This window comes from Rhea pennata, chromosome 10 (genome assembly GCF_028389875.1).
Source record: "Rhea pennata isolate bPtePen1 chromosome 10, bPtePen1.pri, whole genome shotgun sequence".
NCBI lineage: Eukaryota > Metazoa > Chordata > Aves > Rheiformes > Rheidae > Rhea > Rhea pennata.
In genome coordinates, this window is record NC_084672.1 from 17726922 (window position 1) to 17742979 (window position 16058).

Below are 16058 nucleotides of genomic sequence, written 5' to 3' on the forward strand. Positions count from 1 at the left end.
CACTTGCTATAGTAGTTTTTCAGTAGAAGGTTGAACCCAAATGCTTGGGATGGGTGTATCTGTATATTAGATAAGTTTTATATAAATATATATATATTTGTTTGCTTCTAAAAATAAGGTCAAATATTTGTGCTTATATGGAAATACAAGTTCTTATATGGAAAAAAATCTGATTGCTGATTGTAAATATTTGCATCATAGATATATTTCAGTTAGATTTTAAATTATAAGTACCCTCCCAAACCAGATTGGGTGCTACAGAGAGGGTAGGGGGCTTCATTATTGGAATGAACAGTCAGATATTCTGTCCTTCAGCTTGTTATGCTGCTGCCTAAGAACTATCAGTCACTTGGTGAGTCAGACATTTTCTAGGGCATAGTTCTTCCATTGAAACAAAAGTCTTTGTGAGAAATCACATTTTTGTAGCAGTGTCAGGTAAATAATGTTAATTCAGGTGCTGTTTGTGAGTAAGTGACTGCATTATGCCTGAGGAATGGTTATGTGCTAACAAAATTAGTGATTGTCCCATCTTTATTCCCCCATTTGTGTGTTTGTCAGAGCTATTTCTTGCTGTTGCTAAGAGACTACAAGAAAATCTACCCTGAAAGGTTTTTCTTCATTAGCACTGAAAATATTTGGGACTTGGGGCGAATGTGTTTGAAGACCTATTCTGAACTGATCAGAACAAATTAGATCTGGCAACTGGATTGAAATTTGCTTTAAAAACACATCAACAGTACTTTTGTGTTTAATTCTTTTTGAGAATTAAATGAAAACAGTGTATCTTTTAGCTTTTTGTTTCCAGCACTCTAGAAATTCACGGCATGACTATGTATTGCCCTTTATCTTAACATTTTTGTCTTATTTTTAAAAAATGCCAATATAAAACCCGTGTCTCTGTGGTGACTCTGATCTCTTTATTACAGGTCTTGTTATCAGGACTGATCGGTGTTGTTTCATGGAAAAGGCCCCTTTCACTTGTGGTGAGTGACAATGTTGCTTTAATTACATTAAACAGACTTTAAATCAATGACCTGTAGTGACCAAGGATTCTTTGCAAGTAACTTTTAGTTGTTCTATCTTTATATAGACCTGTGTCAGTTAAGTTTCTAGTTTTAGACTTAGGTGTCTTCCCACTTTACAGTGTCACAAATTGACATTTTAGTAAGAATTTCGAAGGTTTGCTATAGATTGTAACCTCGCCTTGTATTATTGGTTGATGATAACTTCCTAAGTGTAGTAAACTGGACAGTAATATACTTCCTGCAGTGTGTGTATGTGCTAGCATAATGGTATAGTGTTATATGCTCTACCAAACTATTATAAACAAAGAAAAAAAGGCTGTAAAATACTCCCATTTTTGGAAATACATTTCCACTTAATTAGTAGATTCCATTTATTATTGAAGATATGTGTCTTCTTGTACAGATAAAGAAATAATTGATTTCATGTATTTTCTGCATTCAGCTTGAATAGGATTCATCTAACCTGAATTGAATGATGTTAATTTTGTGTGTATGAATTAGGAAATAATTTAGAGAAACCTGAGTGCTGTTATGTTAAAGGAGCATTTAGTGGTCCTTACTTAATCTAAACTGGACAGTAGCCTAAGCAGAATAATTTATCATGCTTCAATTTGTCAGGTAGATTTCTCCTCAAGTACAGGTATTCTCTCAGAGGAAAAAATGGTACTTGGAGCTTGTCCCTTAATCGGATGTGGAGATTAATTTAGGAAAATGATTTTATTTGGTAAGAGCAAGTAAATCTTGGGCATACTTTATTTTAGAATACAAAACATTGCTAAAAATCCAAAATGCATTAGTGATAATTAGATCTACGTTGTATATTGTGACATTTTACCTATTTTTAATATATACGTGTTACAGGAATTGGAACACTTGGAACAAATAAACTGTACTAAAGTTCTGGTTTATTTGCAACAGGAAGAGTACATGCTTTGATGACAAATTCATATTGCAATTAATAGACCTGTAATTGATTGCCACTTCAGATATTTCATGTGCTTATAAGGCTTCATAATCAAAAATTGAAATGAACTGAATAATTTCATGTAGATAAATGCTGGCTCATCAAAATTAACTATTCTTACTCATTAAGAGACTTACCTTTATTGAATAAATATAAACAGGAATTTACTGCTTTCTCATTATGTAGTTAAGCATGTAAAGTATTCTTTAAATGGAACTATATTAAAACCGCATTTTCCATTGTACCTGCAGAGTAGGTTTGCCATAACTATGATTAATACATGGAGCTGAATGTACAAAAGTACTTGGGTGTGCAGCTGTGTGACAAACTGTGCAGATGCAGGACTGAATTTGCAGGCTTCTAATTTTGTTTTGTAATGTGACATTACATTTTTTTTCTGTAAAAGACCTTCTATCCCAAATCTCAGTTAAATACTAAAAGTTAACAATTGTTTTTGTATATTTTGAGTCAACATATGATTTTCTTTTTATATTTCACTTTAACGACCATTTCTCTGTATAAGGCACACTTCAGTGGGAATATTACCCTGACTAGCTGAGTAGATGAAGAATATGATTGAAATCTTCATTTTATCACTTAACGTATAGAATCTGGGAATAGCTTTTAAACTTGTAGCATGCATTTAGGAATAGAAAAGCTGTTAGTATGATTTGAATGTAATTTTGGATTACTAAATGGATTTTCATTCAACACAAAGAAAAGTTATGGCACCCCCCTGCCCCGTATCATCCGTTTGAACACTGATTCTGTTATCACTTGCCCTGCTCTTTGATCGCAGTACAGTTTAGGACTGCAAATAAAAGAGAATAAAGATCTCCTAATATTTTATTGGTGTTGTCAATTGGCAGTTCCACTCATAAACATATGTAGTCTTCAGAGTTAAGAATAAACTTAGAACCATTTTATCTCTATATGCATCTCCATGTTACATTGCTTTTTCATTAGATCATTTCATAGAATCATAGAATGGCAAGGTTGGAAGGGAACTCTGGAGATCATCTAGTCCAACCCTCAGCATAACCCCGTACAGGGATTGAACCCATGACCTTGGCATTAGCAGCACCATTTGAAAGGAATATTTCCTGAAATGGATTGCTAATAGACATTATCTGTGTTCTTTTCTACTTTATTCTTCCTTTTCAAATTCCTATGCTATAGTAGCATGATTCATGTTCCTATCAAAATATCATTTATTGTTAAGGTTTATCTATATAAATGTTTACTCTGATAGTACTTTTGAATATGTCAGACAGTGTGATGACAGAGTATATGCTCAGCTATGAAGGGTTAATAGAACTAACATAAAAGTCTTTGTAATTTATTCAGAAATTTGTTAAAAAATCTACTGTAAGATCTCATTAAAGTCAAGACAATAACCATTATCTGAGCAAACACGTACAACATGCAAGGTTCAAACATTTTTTTGAATATTGTTCATCTTCTTATGTGTGCTAATAGAATTGCAATTAAACTGTTAGCACAAAACAATATTAGATTCAAATCAATGTTATTAAAATGTGAGATAATTGTGTTAATGAGGATATATTAGCAGGTAGATATTACTTTTGCAAAAGTGTGCATATGTATGTAACATTTGTAACATAGTTAATGTAGGCCCATGAAACAAGGATATAGCTGAAAATACACAGAGTTGAATTAACAAGAAAAAGCTTAATTTGAACTTTGTCTTTCAGTGTTATGAACTAAAACATAATGTTTTAAAACATAATGAACTAGTGCTAGAACTTTTGAGATTTTGTTTTGGTTTTGCCTTTCATAAGTAAGATTTCTTTATTACTAAAGAAAGGACAGGTAGAGTCTTTGCTTTACTTGTTTGGTGTTCTTGTCTTTGTTTTGAGGGTTTTTTCCCTCTAATTTACCACAGATGAACTTTCTATAATGCTGAAAATTTCAAAATGACAAGATAAATGACAAATAAATGTGTGTAAAATGAGGCTAAAATGAAGCAAATCAATGAAGTTAATGAATGCCTATGAGATAGGTAGATTTTTGGCTAAAATACCAAAAAAAAAAAAAAAAAAAAAAAAAAAAAAAAAAAAAAGATGAATGACCACTGATGTGCACATTAGAACATACCAAAAGGCTGATAGCTCATAACTAGCTTTTCATCAAATAAAAATATTTGGAATTTGTCAGACTCTTCCATTTAATTTTTGAAAAGCAAAGAGTAAAAATTTAACCTGTATGAAAATGCATACATAGGATGGGATTGGTCATTTTGTTGCCCCAGGTATTTCCGTGGTCATCTCTTGTTGGGTGGGAGCTGAAAAAGCAGAAACAAACTTTTTTTCTTCAGTTGTTACCAAATAGGAGTATAGCCTGATGTGCTGTTTTCTCTACTAGTCCATCAGTAGTGTGGTTCATAGCAGATTTAGCAGGTTTGTAGTGGTTGTTTCCTACACCATGCAGATTAGTAACAGTGAACTAAATTTTGGACTAAATTTTTGATCAGCATAATTACAAAGTAGTTGATATGCTTGGGTTTATTCCAATTTATCTTATTCCATCTTCTGAGCTTTGTTAAAAGGATTTTCTTTACCTGGTACCTGCACATTCATTTGTTTTATGTTTTCCTGCCCACATATTTATCACAAACCATTAAAGCTAGGATAGTTCCTCTGAATTGAGTGCTAGTTTAACTGTGAAGTCTAACCTAGGTGTTTTCAAAAGTAGCTGCTGTTACAGTTCTAGTAAAAACTGTAGGTCGTACTTACAATGCCAGAGAACACAAAGTTCATGTATCAGAAATGTTATTCAGGCCTTTCAAGGTTTGGCATCTCTGATCCCTGAATGTCTGGATGTTTTAAAATCAGCCAGTCTTTCAGATACAGATTCTCTCAGTGAAATCTAAATAGGCAGTTGTGTTCAGTAACACTCATGGAAAGAAATACAAAAGGGGAGAAATAATAAATATTAGTATTAATTGTCTTTCAGAACAGCTCACCTTTTTAAAATCTGTTCTAGATCACTTATTTCCAAGAGTAAACTTAGTGCTACTGTGAGTGAAAACCTGATTGTTTTTCTTCTGTATTTCTGTTTTTGCACTTGATTGCATAATAATCAGTTGAAGGAGTAGGGGGCATAGACAATGTTTTTCCCTCTCTGTAATGATACTGTGCATTAACCATTGCTAATTGATTGTTTTGCAATGGTTGCATAGTGTCGGTTTTCCCTTGTTGAATTGCAAATACCTTTTAGCAACTGGAACCCACATGTCCACCCTACGATTGTTTGTTCTGATTAAGCAATTAATACTGCATAACTTTACAACCTTATAGCATAAAGTCCCATCAACGTTCTGATGAGTTGTATTTCTTGTGATCTGCTTGTAGAAAACATATGCAAATATATGCTCAGTAATTATCTTTTTACATTATTTATAGTATCATCAGCTGTATAATCAATTCCAATATACATGGCTTGTTTGCTGCAATGTGTTGCAAAATATGACATTGAAAAGGGCAATACCTGATAAAAAGATAGCTTCATAATTTGAAGCCATAAATAAGGTTTTACAAAATTAAATCTTAAACCAGTCTGCAAGCTATGCTGTTTTATATGATGTTTGAAAGCTGTGCAAAAATCCTCTGATGATATTTTAAGGTGCCAGTTTTCTGCTAATACTGTTTTGTTCACCTGTGTATTCATCTCTCCTTTTCACAGAATCTTTTATTGGCAAACTTATTATTTTCTGCAGGCAAAAAGAGAAAGTTGAAGAAATAATAAGCATATATGGTATCAACAGTTAGCTTTTGACTGAATCTTATGAGGAATGCATTTCATAGTGTTATCATAGAAATTAAGAGGTGGTTTTGTGGTTTGCCTCTTTGGAACCAAAGTCAAAACTGAGAATAGTTCTGTGTTTACAAGAAATTGTCATAACTGGAGTTTTGTACTTTATATTCCATAAAGGTTTACAAGTGCACAGACAATGAAGAAATTTTGCCGTGATGCTAATGTGCATACATACGTGAAGGCTCCCAAGCTACAGTAGTGTCTTTGCATAGCTTAGTGCTCTGAAGGATTCGCTAAATTATGTTGATTTGTCTGAGTTGTATTTGGTCACCGTCTTATGTTTCCAAAACACTTTACATAAACACAGAACAGTATCTCTGTCATCAAACCATCAAACTAGTATTTACATTTTCCAGAGGAGTCATCTGGGAAATGAAGACCTTATTTTAAATTACTTCTGGATTAATTTCAAACAATGTTTTCCACATATAATATTCAGATGTTTCTGCATAAGGCTTTCTGCATTTTTAATTATGACATCTTAGAGTATTTGTACTGCTTTGAGGAAAAGTCCCTTATTTAAACACTAAATCCTGGGTGTTTCAGTAACTACTGCTGAAAAGGACTGCAATAAAGCAGAAATTTGCTTTCACATGGTCTTGAATGGAGGTTATTTTGTCTTTTGTTTATACCCTTTAGAATTTGGTAATAACGTCCATGCTATTTCTAAAAGATTTATTAGGCTTTAATTTAGAATCAGTGGAATTAAACAAAGGAGATAATATTATTGTAGTAATGGTAATCAGAATCCAGTAAAACAGTAAAATATTGATTATCCAATGATTTAAGAATTAAAACAGCATGTTGGATCCTTGTAATTTGTAATTTTGTTTCAGTCCAACTGTAATTTCTCCTCCCCACCTTTTCACCATCTACAAACATTTCTTTTCTAATTGCAAACCAGAGGTCTCAGCATTATGGTTAGGTTTTTATCGATTTTCAGATTTGCAAAGTGTCCTTTGTCAATCTTGCATTGAATTCCATCTTAATAAAGTCTTTAAGGAAGGAAGAGAAATAGTGTAAATAAGGACTTTTCACTTCAACAGAATGAGTAATTCCAAAGCTATATATTAAGAATTAATCATATGAAGGTATCCTGTAGTATGTTTTTCATTGAAAAACTCTTGTACGTGGTGATAAATAGTTTCAGATGTGTTAGGCGCACATATATTTACATACATATATATATATATATTTATGTAGGTATTTTTTTGCATATCGTCAATAGTTGTTTCTAATTTTATTTAAATTTACCGATGTTCACAACCAATTTAACTCTGTCATTGCCAGGAATCTTTAGAGGTTTTTGTGTTTTCTTGCTCATTCAGCAAGACAATTAAAAATATATGCTAAGAATCGGTGCTTTGTGTTAGCATAAAAGTTCAAAAAATGAGGGCAGGGAAACAAATAGAAAAAGAGTTTTAAAAGCAAATTAAATAAAATACATTATTTTAGAGGGAGGTGGAAACAAAAATAGGGAGAGGGTTATTTTTCTTGACTGAAGAGTGTTGCTAAACTGACATCTGCAGACCAGGTCTGTCCTACTACCTTTTATTGAAGGAGATGGAGAATGGTGAAATCGGTTCAAATGAACTACTGTTTCTTCCTGTCTGTCCTCCCCAGCTTGATATAAGGGGAGAATGCACTAGCATGTGCGTTGACATAGTTAATTTATTAAGCTGTAGCTGTTGCTGTATCTACAAGGTTTATGAATGGGTCTCAAAAGAGTGAGAAAACTTGTGTAACTGCTAAGATTGAGCTACTTCATGCTGAGCTGTAATCTGTACTGTGGGATTATCTGTCTGTTGTAGTCTATCGCAATTGCACATCTCTCTGCACGAAGGAGATTGATTCAACCTCTGAATTCAACAGAAAGCTTCTCTAGATCAGACGCAAGAGTAAACTGCTGTGAAATGTCTCAGACTGCCCCCCTAGCCAGAATCAATGAAATACCAAACTGGCTTTGTTAGAAAATATCACTCTTGGGCCAACTCAGTAGTTTGCTGCAACAAGAGGGCTTTTTTCCCCGAAGTCCAGTGAAATATTTGAAGTATTTGAATATTTGACTCAATTTTTCAGCATAAGTTAGTAGAAAAGATCTGTACCTGCTGTAAATAAGAAATTATTAATGGTTTTAAATAAACGTATCTACATATGCACCCACTCCACAAAATGTGTGGTGCATAAAACCAGTCTAAACATTTCCTCATTAATCTCCTGTTACTAGGTATCATCACTGATTATAGCAGAAACAACTAAGCTCAATGAACAGAGGATTCATGAAATATATCAACATAACTTAAGTTTCCTCTGCTTGTCTCAGTGATGTGGGATGTTGAGACGTCCCTGGACATAATACTTAACCTGAAGTCCTAGTGTAGCTTAAGTGCTGAGACATGTATTTTTCAAAAACCTGTTTGGTAACTGTTCACTGCTTTCTTTTAGATGAAACAGCAAGTCATGTGTTCATTAGCTTCGCTGAGACTTGTATCCCTGTAACTTGATACACTTGGGATGTAAACACAGAACAACTGCAGGTGTTTATCCAAAGAATAGTGAACCAAGTTGCCATGAGTAGCCTGCCTTTGCTAGCTCCCGCCCCAAGAAGAGTTCAGCAAGGGCTCTCCACAGCTGGTGGCTGGAATCTAGTGGTGGCACCTATTTCTGACCCTTAGAAGCAATGGCATCTTTCTGGATACAGTGTTCGACTACTCCTTTCTCCCACAGTGGCAGAAGTTACAAAAGTTAGATATCAACAAAAGAATAGAAGCTTAGCCGAAAACAAGCTTTATCTCTAACTTTTTTTTCTATACTGAAAGATTAAGAGCAAACTCACTCATCCCCACACCCCAACTCATTAAAGGTTTGTTTGAAGAGAAGAGTCTTTCTACATTTTTTTCCTTAAAATCTTTATAGTGTGTTAATCAGTTAACACCTTTTAATATTATGAGCATCATGTCTTAAAAATGGTTAATATTTTATGTCAGTCTATGGATATTTTTCTTTCTTCCAGTAGACTAGCAGAATTTTGTCCAAGTTGGCTGCAATTCAACATTAATCAGTCATTAATGTGCTGGTTCCAAATATAAAAAACATGCAGGTGAGTGTCAGTTACCATAAACAAGAGGAAAAATACATAGCTAATAGGCAGTTTGTACGTTAATTGCATTGGGTCTGAGTTTGAGTTATTTAAATTACTACCTTTTTATTTGAGCAGTATTTGGTATTTTGCCATAGATTTAAAAGTTTTTTCATTGATTTTTTTTTACTTGGAGATTTTAATGATCACAAATTATTTGTGTGACAGCTTCAAATCCCTTTTTTATAAAATAGAAATTACTGATTTTTTTGAACAAATTTGTTAATATTCAAATCTCTCAAAACATGCGACTGAACAAATTTCTTCAAATAACAACTGGTGCTGCCTAGATTTCTCACTCTTTCTGTTTCTTACTTGGTGGATGCAAATTTTGTATGTTGGTTCTGGTAAGCGGTAGGAATATTTTAGTTTTTATCCTCCGATAGTGTAAACTTGAGAGAGACTTACAAGAAGATTATAGCCACTACTTTCCTTGAAACAAATTTCTTTCCTAGTTACAGAATAGAATAGTTATAGAATTTGGTTCCAAACCCACATTTTATGAGACTGTTACAGATGAAAGTCCATCTGCAGAACTACAGAAGCATACAGAAGGATAAAGTAGGAGTGGGGTGGTTAAAGTAATACTTTATATAGAGACTAAGAATATGAGTTGTAGTATTTTTCCTATTATGTTTTAAATCTGATCATATCTGCTAGTTTCTTTTTTATTATCCCTGAGCATCACTTGTACAGACAGCAATGTGAGAGTCTGTTTAGAATGAAGTTTAGTGAGAAGTGCGAACTGTGAAGAGGAGGCGGTGAAGAAAAAGGTTATATAAGAAAGGAAGGAATGTAAAGCTAGACTGGGAGAGAGTTCCTACTTATAAATTACAGCTGTCATGTAGTAAAGTTATTGCTTTTTAAATTTATTTGGCATGCTAATATGAAATTGCAGTGTAGTGCTCTGTAGACTCTAAACTATATTTATGTACCAAGACACTAAGACAAGTCATACATTTTTCAGGGTTCACCACTGATATTTCCGTAATCATTTAATCATTGATTTCCTTTAACTTCTCTAAAGAAGTTACAAAAATTATTTAATGTGGCTACTGGGCAGATTTTTACCACTATTTTCTACTTCTCTTCCTACAGCATTGAATGTTTCCTATTTCTTTTCATATACATATCTTTGCAGAAGCAAGAGGACTGAGGGCTGAAAATAGGTTTCATTTGGTATACTTCTAGAGAAAAAAATATTCTTACCACAGTGATTAATAAAAACAAAGAAAAAGAATTATTTATTCTCACCAGACACTAAATGAAATAATTGTGGCACATTTTATTATTGTTAATTCCCATTTAACATTAAAGCTGTTTCTGGAAGAGTCTTGTCTGTATTACTACAGCAGAGTAAAATACAGATGCATGCCCTCTGTATTTTTTTAGAAGCAAGCCAGTCTATTTCTAATCTTTCTTGTGTTATAATTTTTAGCATATACAACCGGAAAGCCCAAGTTCGTTTAATGTTCTATATCAAATTGCTTGAAAACTGTATTTCCACATCCTTCTGTTATTTCAAAAATATTTCCTTTAGCAATGTTTTATCCTCATATTTCATGATTGTATCTCCACTTTTTGCCTTAAGGGATTTTGTCCATTTGGCTTGCTTCATTTATTTAGTATACTTAAATTCAGGATATAAAATCATATATGCATACTTCCGACTTCATGCCAGATTTGTGTTGATACTGGAATGTAAAAGCAGGAAAAATAGATGTTGAAATATAAAAATGTAGAAGCAGGTGAGTTAAAAACAAAGTTGTCCAGGATCAAAAGTCAGTGCTTTGAGTTCTTTAATTCACCTAAACTGTTATTGTTTTCCCTCTGTTTTTAAGTAATTTTCATAATAACCCACCCTAAAATAAATAGCAATGCAATTGTGTGTGTTTACTCCATGCTATCTGTCTGTATTTATTATCCAAAAGACATCTCTTAATAGTATCAATCTTTCATTCATCTGTAATTGGAGATATTAGCACCGTTGCTGGCCAAATACCTAAATTCTTTTTATTTTATTTTCCTGATAGCTGCTTTATATGAAGTCTTTTTTCCTACCTTTTGAACTACTAGATTAGGTAAATAAGGGAAAACCTGTTTGCTAATATTAAATCACAGTTTGCCTTTTAGGCTCTTAAAATTGTCAGAATTTTTTTGTTTTAAACTTCAAGAGTGTTAAATCCTGCTGAAAGGAGTATCAAACGAGAGAGAAAATTCTGCAAATATCCATGGCGGCAATGAAGATGCCTACCTCTGAATCTGTCTGCCTCTGAATACAGATGATTCAAGAGCTGTAGTTCATATGAAGATGCCAAATTATTCTGCTTGGAAGCAGTAATATAAATAGAAAATGCAATTAAAGAGGATCTAGCTTACTGATTTCTACTTACTCTAAAAATATTTTTCCATAAAACAAATACAAAAAAAGGGTGAGGACATTTACTGTATGTGTATTTGTGCGAAGCAGTGATGCTAAGGAGGCCCATTAATACGAACTTAAACTTCTGTGCCCTCGTTGTTTCCTGCTTTTGAGAGAAACTAGCATGTTGCCTCTCTGTAGGTAAGCGCAAGTATGCCTTCACTCAACTCTGATGAATTGGTCCAACAATTAATAGCTAAAAATTATGTAACTGTGTAAAGTTACATACGTAACTTCATATTATGTAGGTAATTGTGAACTGGGAATTGTACACTGATGTGTTTCATTTGTCACCCAGATTGCCTTACAGAAATCGGAATTTTTAAAAGTTTTTAATTTCAAATTTCAGCCAGTAAAATTTCTCAATTTTGATCTTTTTCATAAAAGTAGGAGATGAGTTGCTGCTTCAGTCTGTAGCTCACAGGGAGAGTTAAATATCTAACTAAAAAATTCTTCTAACTTGTCTTCATATATATGCAATCTTTATACATGACTTCAGGAAGCTGAAATGGATGTCTTTCAGAGGGCTGTCAGTCATGATGCTTGAAGAAGGAATAGTGTGATACTGAAGTCTATGCTAGAAAGGAACGTACTCTGTTATCTGTACTGAAGAAGCGCCCAGAGACCACCTGGGATATGTTAAAAGGCAGAAGTTAATAACAAAAGTACTGAAGTAGGAATCATTATGATCACATCTAATTCAGGTTTTTGAATCAGACCTGATATGTGTGTCTCAAAGATTTGGTTTTAGCAGCTGAAATAAATCAATAATTTATGTAGTGGAGAGGCAACATTAGCATAAATGGATCAAGATACCTCTCTTCAAGAGAGAAAAACAAGTTAAAAACGCACAGATACCGACCAGGTGGCAGAGCCCAAAGGCATGCATCACCTTTTATGTCACTGTTGGCTTTGATACTTGTAAAATGTTGAGATGAAATGCAGATTATACCTCTGATTGTCATATCCCTCATCAGTCTCTGCAGTATCATTTTGGCGTGCATATTCCTTGAGTTCATTGATCAGGATGTTCATTAGGAACCCAACTATTAGGTAAACAGTTGTCTTAGAGACTAGAACAGTAATTTAAAGGTTACCAAAATATTGGATAAAAACAACACCTTACAAAACAGAGTTTTGAGAAGTTAGTGTAAACTGCTATGTGGTTAAATATTGACTATTGTTTGCTTTTAGGTGTCAGGTTTTTTTGTTTGTCTGCTGCTTGGTTCCTGTGGGCTTAGGCCAGAGAAAATGTAGTCTTTGTGTTCTTATTAGAACTGTTGTGTACTTATTAGAAATCCCTTTCACTTTATTTAATTTTTCTTTTTTAGTCTTAGGAACTGCTGACAAGAATCCTGTAAGTACGCAGAAAACTAGATGGAAATCTGTAGATACATTTTCCAGTGGAGGTCACATACCTTTTGTCCTAGATAATACCTTAGCGCTTTTACGAATGTTGAGAGAACTAATGAGGCAATGATTCTTTCTGCAGTTTGGGTTTACTGAGTATCATTTGACAAAGTTGCGATTTATACCTGTTGAGAAATAGTGTATAGATAAAAGTCATACTGTGAAAGCAGCTTTTTCATATTTAACCCCCTAGCCCAACACTCACCTGGCTTTATCACTTTTAGTACTATGAAGTTAACGCATTGAAATAAATTGTGCTGATTGATTACCCTTTCAGTAGCATACTGAATTTCTTGGATAAGTCTTTCCTGTACTTTGTTCTCAGCAATTCTATACTTTTCTAAATCTAATGATTTTTTTCAAGCTAAAATTTAAGTTGCTCTTTCCACTTTTACCAATTCTTCAATGAGTCATTTCTCTTGATTAAAGTGATATATTCCTTTCTATCTCTTTAGCAATTGTTTTGTATAAATCTGACAATAAATATACATTCTAAACTTGACCAAAATTTCTTTGAAGTCATAACATCTTGGCTGTGTCTGCAGCAGCCATAGCAGTGTGCAGCATTAGCAAATCCTATTTTCAGTCTGTTTTGTCTCATCTCCATCTTCAAAACTACCAGTGCAATCAAAAGCCAGTTCTGTTTTTTAGTTATTCCAGAATCCCATTGAGTTAAATCTGAATGATCTGTTTTTGCTAAATTCTTGAATAAAGATTTTTCCACCAAATCAGACTACCGAACATCAGATTTGGGACCTCATTCAATCAGCGGGTAGCTGCAAACAGCCATTCTTTCATTCCTGCTCCATACTCGTTGTATTCAGGGCTGTATGTGCCTTTCCTCCTTTGATTTTAATAACTGTGCCAATGGTCTGTAATAGACTTCATGTGAGAAAGTCAAGTGCTGCCCTTTATCCTGATCCGTTCCAGCACCCTACATGAAATGTGTGGCAGAAGCAGTGGACCTTTTTTGTGTTTTCTCATGTGGAATTCAGCTTCATAAGTGCTAAAAGCACTTGGCCTAAGTGCCCCAAGGGAGGGCGTCTTTGATTTGGAGAATATTGTTCCTGAACTGGAGGCTTTATTCCCAAGAACATGTTGAAAAGCAATATGAGAACTGTACTGAAGCAGGATTGGTTTAGAGATTTTTAACTACATCCTGATTTAGCTGTTCCAACCAAAACTGATAGTAGATCTTTCAATTTCTATTTTTTTTTCCAGTTTCTACCAGTAATTAATCTTTCAGTAGCAGGACAACCAGAATACTTGTTTTTCCTTTTCCTTAGTGTTTTCTTAATTTCTCTCTTTACGTTTTTATCTGATCACTTCCAAAGACTCAAAGAAATAACAAAGTATATGAGAAACAAATGGGAATTTCTAAGATTTTTGTTAAATAAGGTTCCCTGATGAATAGCATAACAAGGTAAAAATGATAAATATTTCACATAAATATGCTATTTTTAGTGACTGGTTTTGTGTTTTAGTTTTCTGTGAAAATTGGGGTGGTCAGATTTTACTGGGTCACTTCTCAAAAGGTAAAACGTGTATATGTAAAATATAAATTTAATTTTTGATGTGCGTATCGAACATGCCCTACTCGTGTTTGTACAGTTGTTCAGAAAATAGAAGTTATCTGATCAATGATACTTGCCCTAGTTCAGCTTGAACTTTTGATTTTCGTGATCAGACTGTGGAAATTAACTGCATATATTGTTTTATTTACTGTGAATTAACCCAGTGAGATAAATGATGTTTACTCCAAATCTTTTAGACCTTAATAGAGCAGTTAAGATTAATTGTAATCTCAGTTTAAACCGCTATAAACTCTGGAATTGATTTCTGGCTATGGTGTGGCTTTTTCTATGCTGTTATCGTGCATTTGGAGTTTCTGTTAGACGGGAATAACTTTGGATGGCAAGGAGGTAGTTTGTCAAATAAGATCAGCTTTCTTTTCTGAGTCCCTCTTGATAGGATTAATGTGCCTTTAAATCTGCAACTTTTTTTTTTTTTTTTTAAGAATGAACTTTTTGAATCTGTAGATTTGGGACATACTGATGCTATCTTGTTTCCTCTTACTTAAGCTGTTGATCTTGGATTTATCCTACCTCTTCTTCTGCCTTCTTATCTGTCAACAAGTATAAATGTTGCCAAGAAGAAGATGTGTGTGTGTACATGCACATGTGAGTGTGAGGTTGGGGGTTCAAATGATGGCTGGAATTTTCAGCTGCGAAAATTTAACCTGTCCTGTGAGTTGTTTTCCCAGCATGTTCCCACTGTAGAGACTGCAGTTTCAGGCTGTGAGTCCGTGCCTCTTGTTGAATTGAGTATGAGACCTGGGATGTATGGTCTTTAAAGTTTGCAACTACAGTGTGTGTAAATGCTAATTACATTTATGTCCGACATTGCTTTTTGTACATAGATTAACATAAACATTTAGATTTTTTAAGTGTGTTGTCTCACCCCTAGTTGTTTTTTCTGAAACTTCCTTCTTCTCTAGCAGAAGGAACCAATGATAGCACAACCTGCCCGAGTGCCATGTTATTTAGATGCTGTCCTTGGCTGCTTTCAGAATTTACCTGACCAAAGAGGAAGGCGAACAGAAATGGTAAAAGACCCAGTAAAACAGCAAACTTGAAAGTAAAGAAACAAAACTTGAGATGAAAATAGAGGCAGTGAATCAAAGATGTCCCTGTAAAGGGGAAGAAAAAGCAATTGGAGAGTGAAGCATCTATTCAGAATACATTTTATGTGTCCCCTTTCACTCCTTAACATTTCTTGCAGCTTTTTCTTGCCTGGGTCTGTCTGTCCATAGCTCTCTGTTACCTTTTCTATACCAACTGCCTGTTTTTGGGCCTAGCTGCCACCAGCTGTTACTTTGTCAGAATCAAAACCCCTCTGTTCAGCAGCCCTCTGCTAATTAGCAATCCCCAGGGGCAATAGTTTAAAAGAGAACGAGCAGCCTTTTCCTGAAGGGCAGGTGAAGCCTGCTGGGGCATAACGCTTGCCCCCTCGAAAGGAGCATGCCTTAATCGCCCTCGCCCGGGCCGGCCGCTCCCGTGGCGTCACGTTCCCTGGCAGCCCTTAGTACTAGCGCAGTGGCGCGACCCGTCACCGACCTAGGATCGGTGCTGCTGCCGGAGTGAAAGCTGTGCTACGGGCGTTACCTTTGCCTCTCTGCACTCCATCGGTAATTCTTACACACTTGCTAAATGTATCTGTTAATGGTTCTTCCCTCTCGTTTGCTCTTTCTTTTAGAATTTG

At 34.5% G+C, this 16058-nt stretch overlaps 1 protein-coding gene and 1 long non-coding RNA gene across 5 annotated transcripts in view; one reads left to right on the top strand and one right to left on the bottom strand.

The window, feature by feature from the left end:
• Positions 1–16058, top strand: part of ENTREP2 (endosomal transmembrane epsin interactor 2) — a 160657-nt gene that overhangs the window by 62562 nt on the left and 82037 nt on the right. For all 4 annotated transcript variants that reach the window (XM_062583391.1, XM_062583390.1, XM_062583393.1 and 1 more), the window contains one exon: positions 927–983. In XM_062583391.1, the coding sequence (XP_062439375.1) occupies positions 927–983 (57 nt within the window). The remainder of the gene's footprint in view (positions 1–926; positions 984–16058) is intronic.
• Positions 1–16058, bottom strand: part of LOC134144467 (uncharacterized) — a 30298-nt gene that overhangs the window by 8038 nt on the left and 6202 nt on the right. The window lies entirely within an intron of this gene.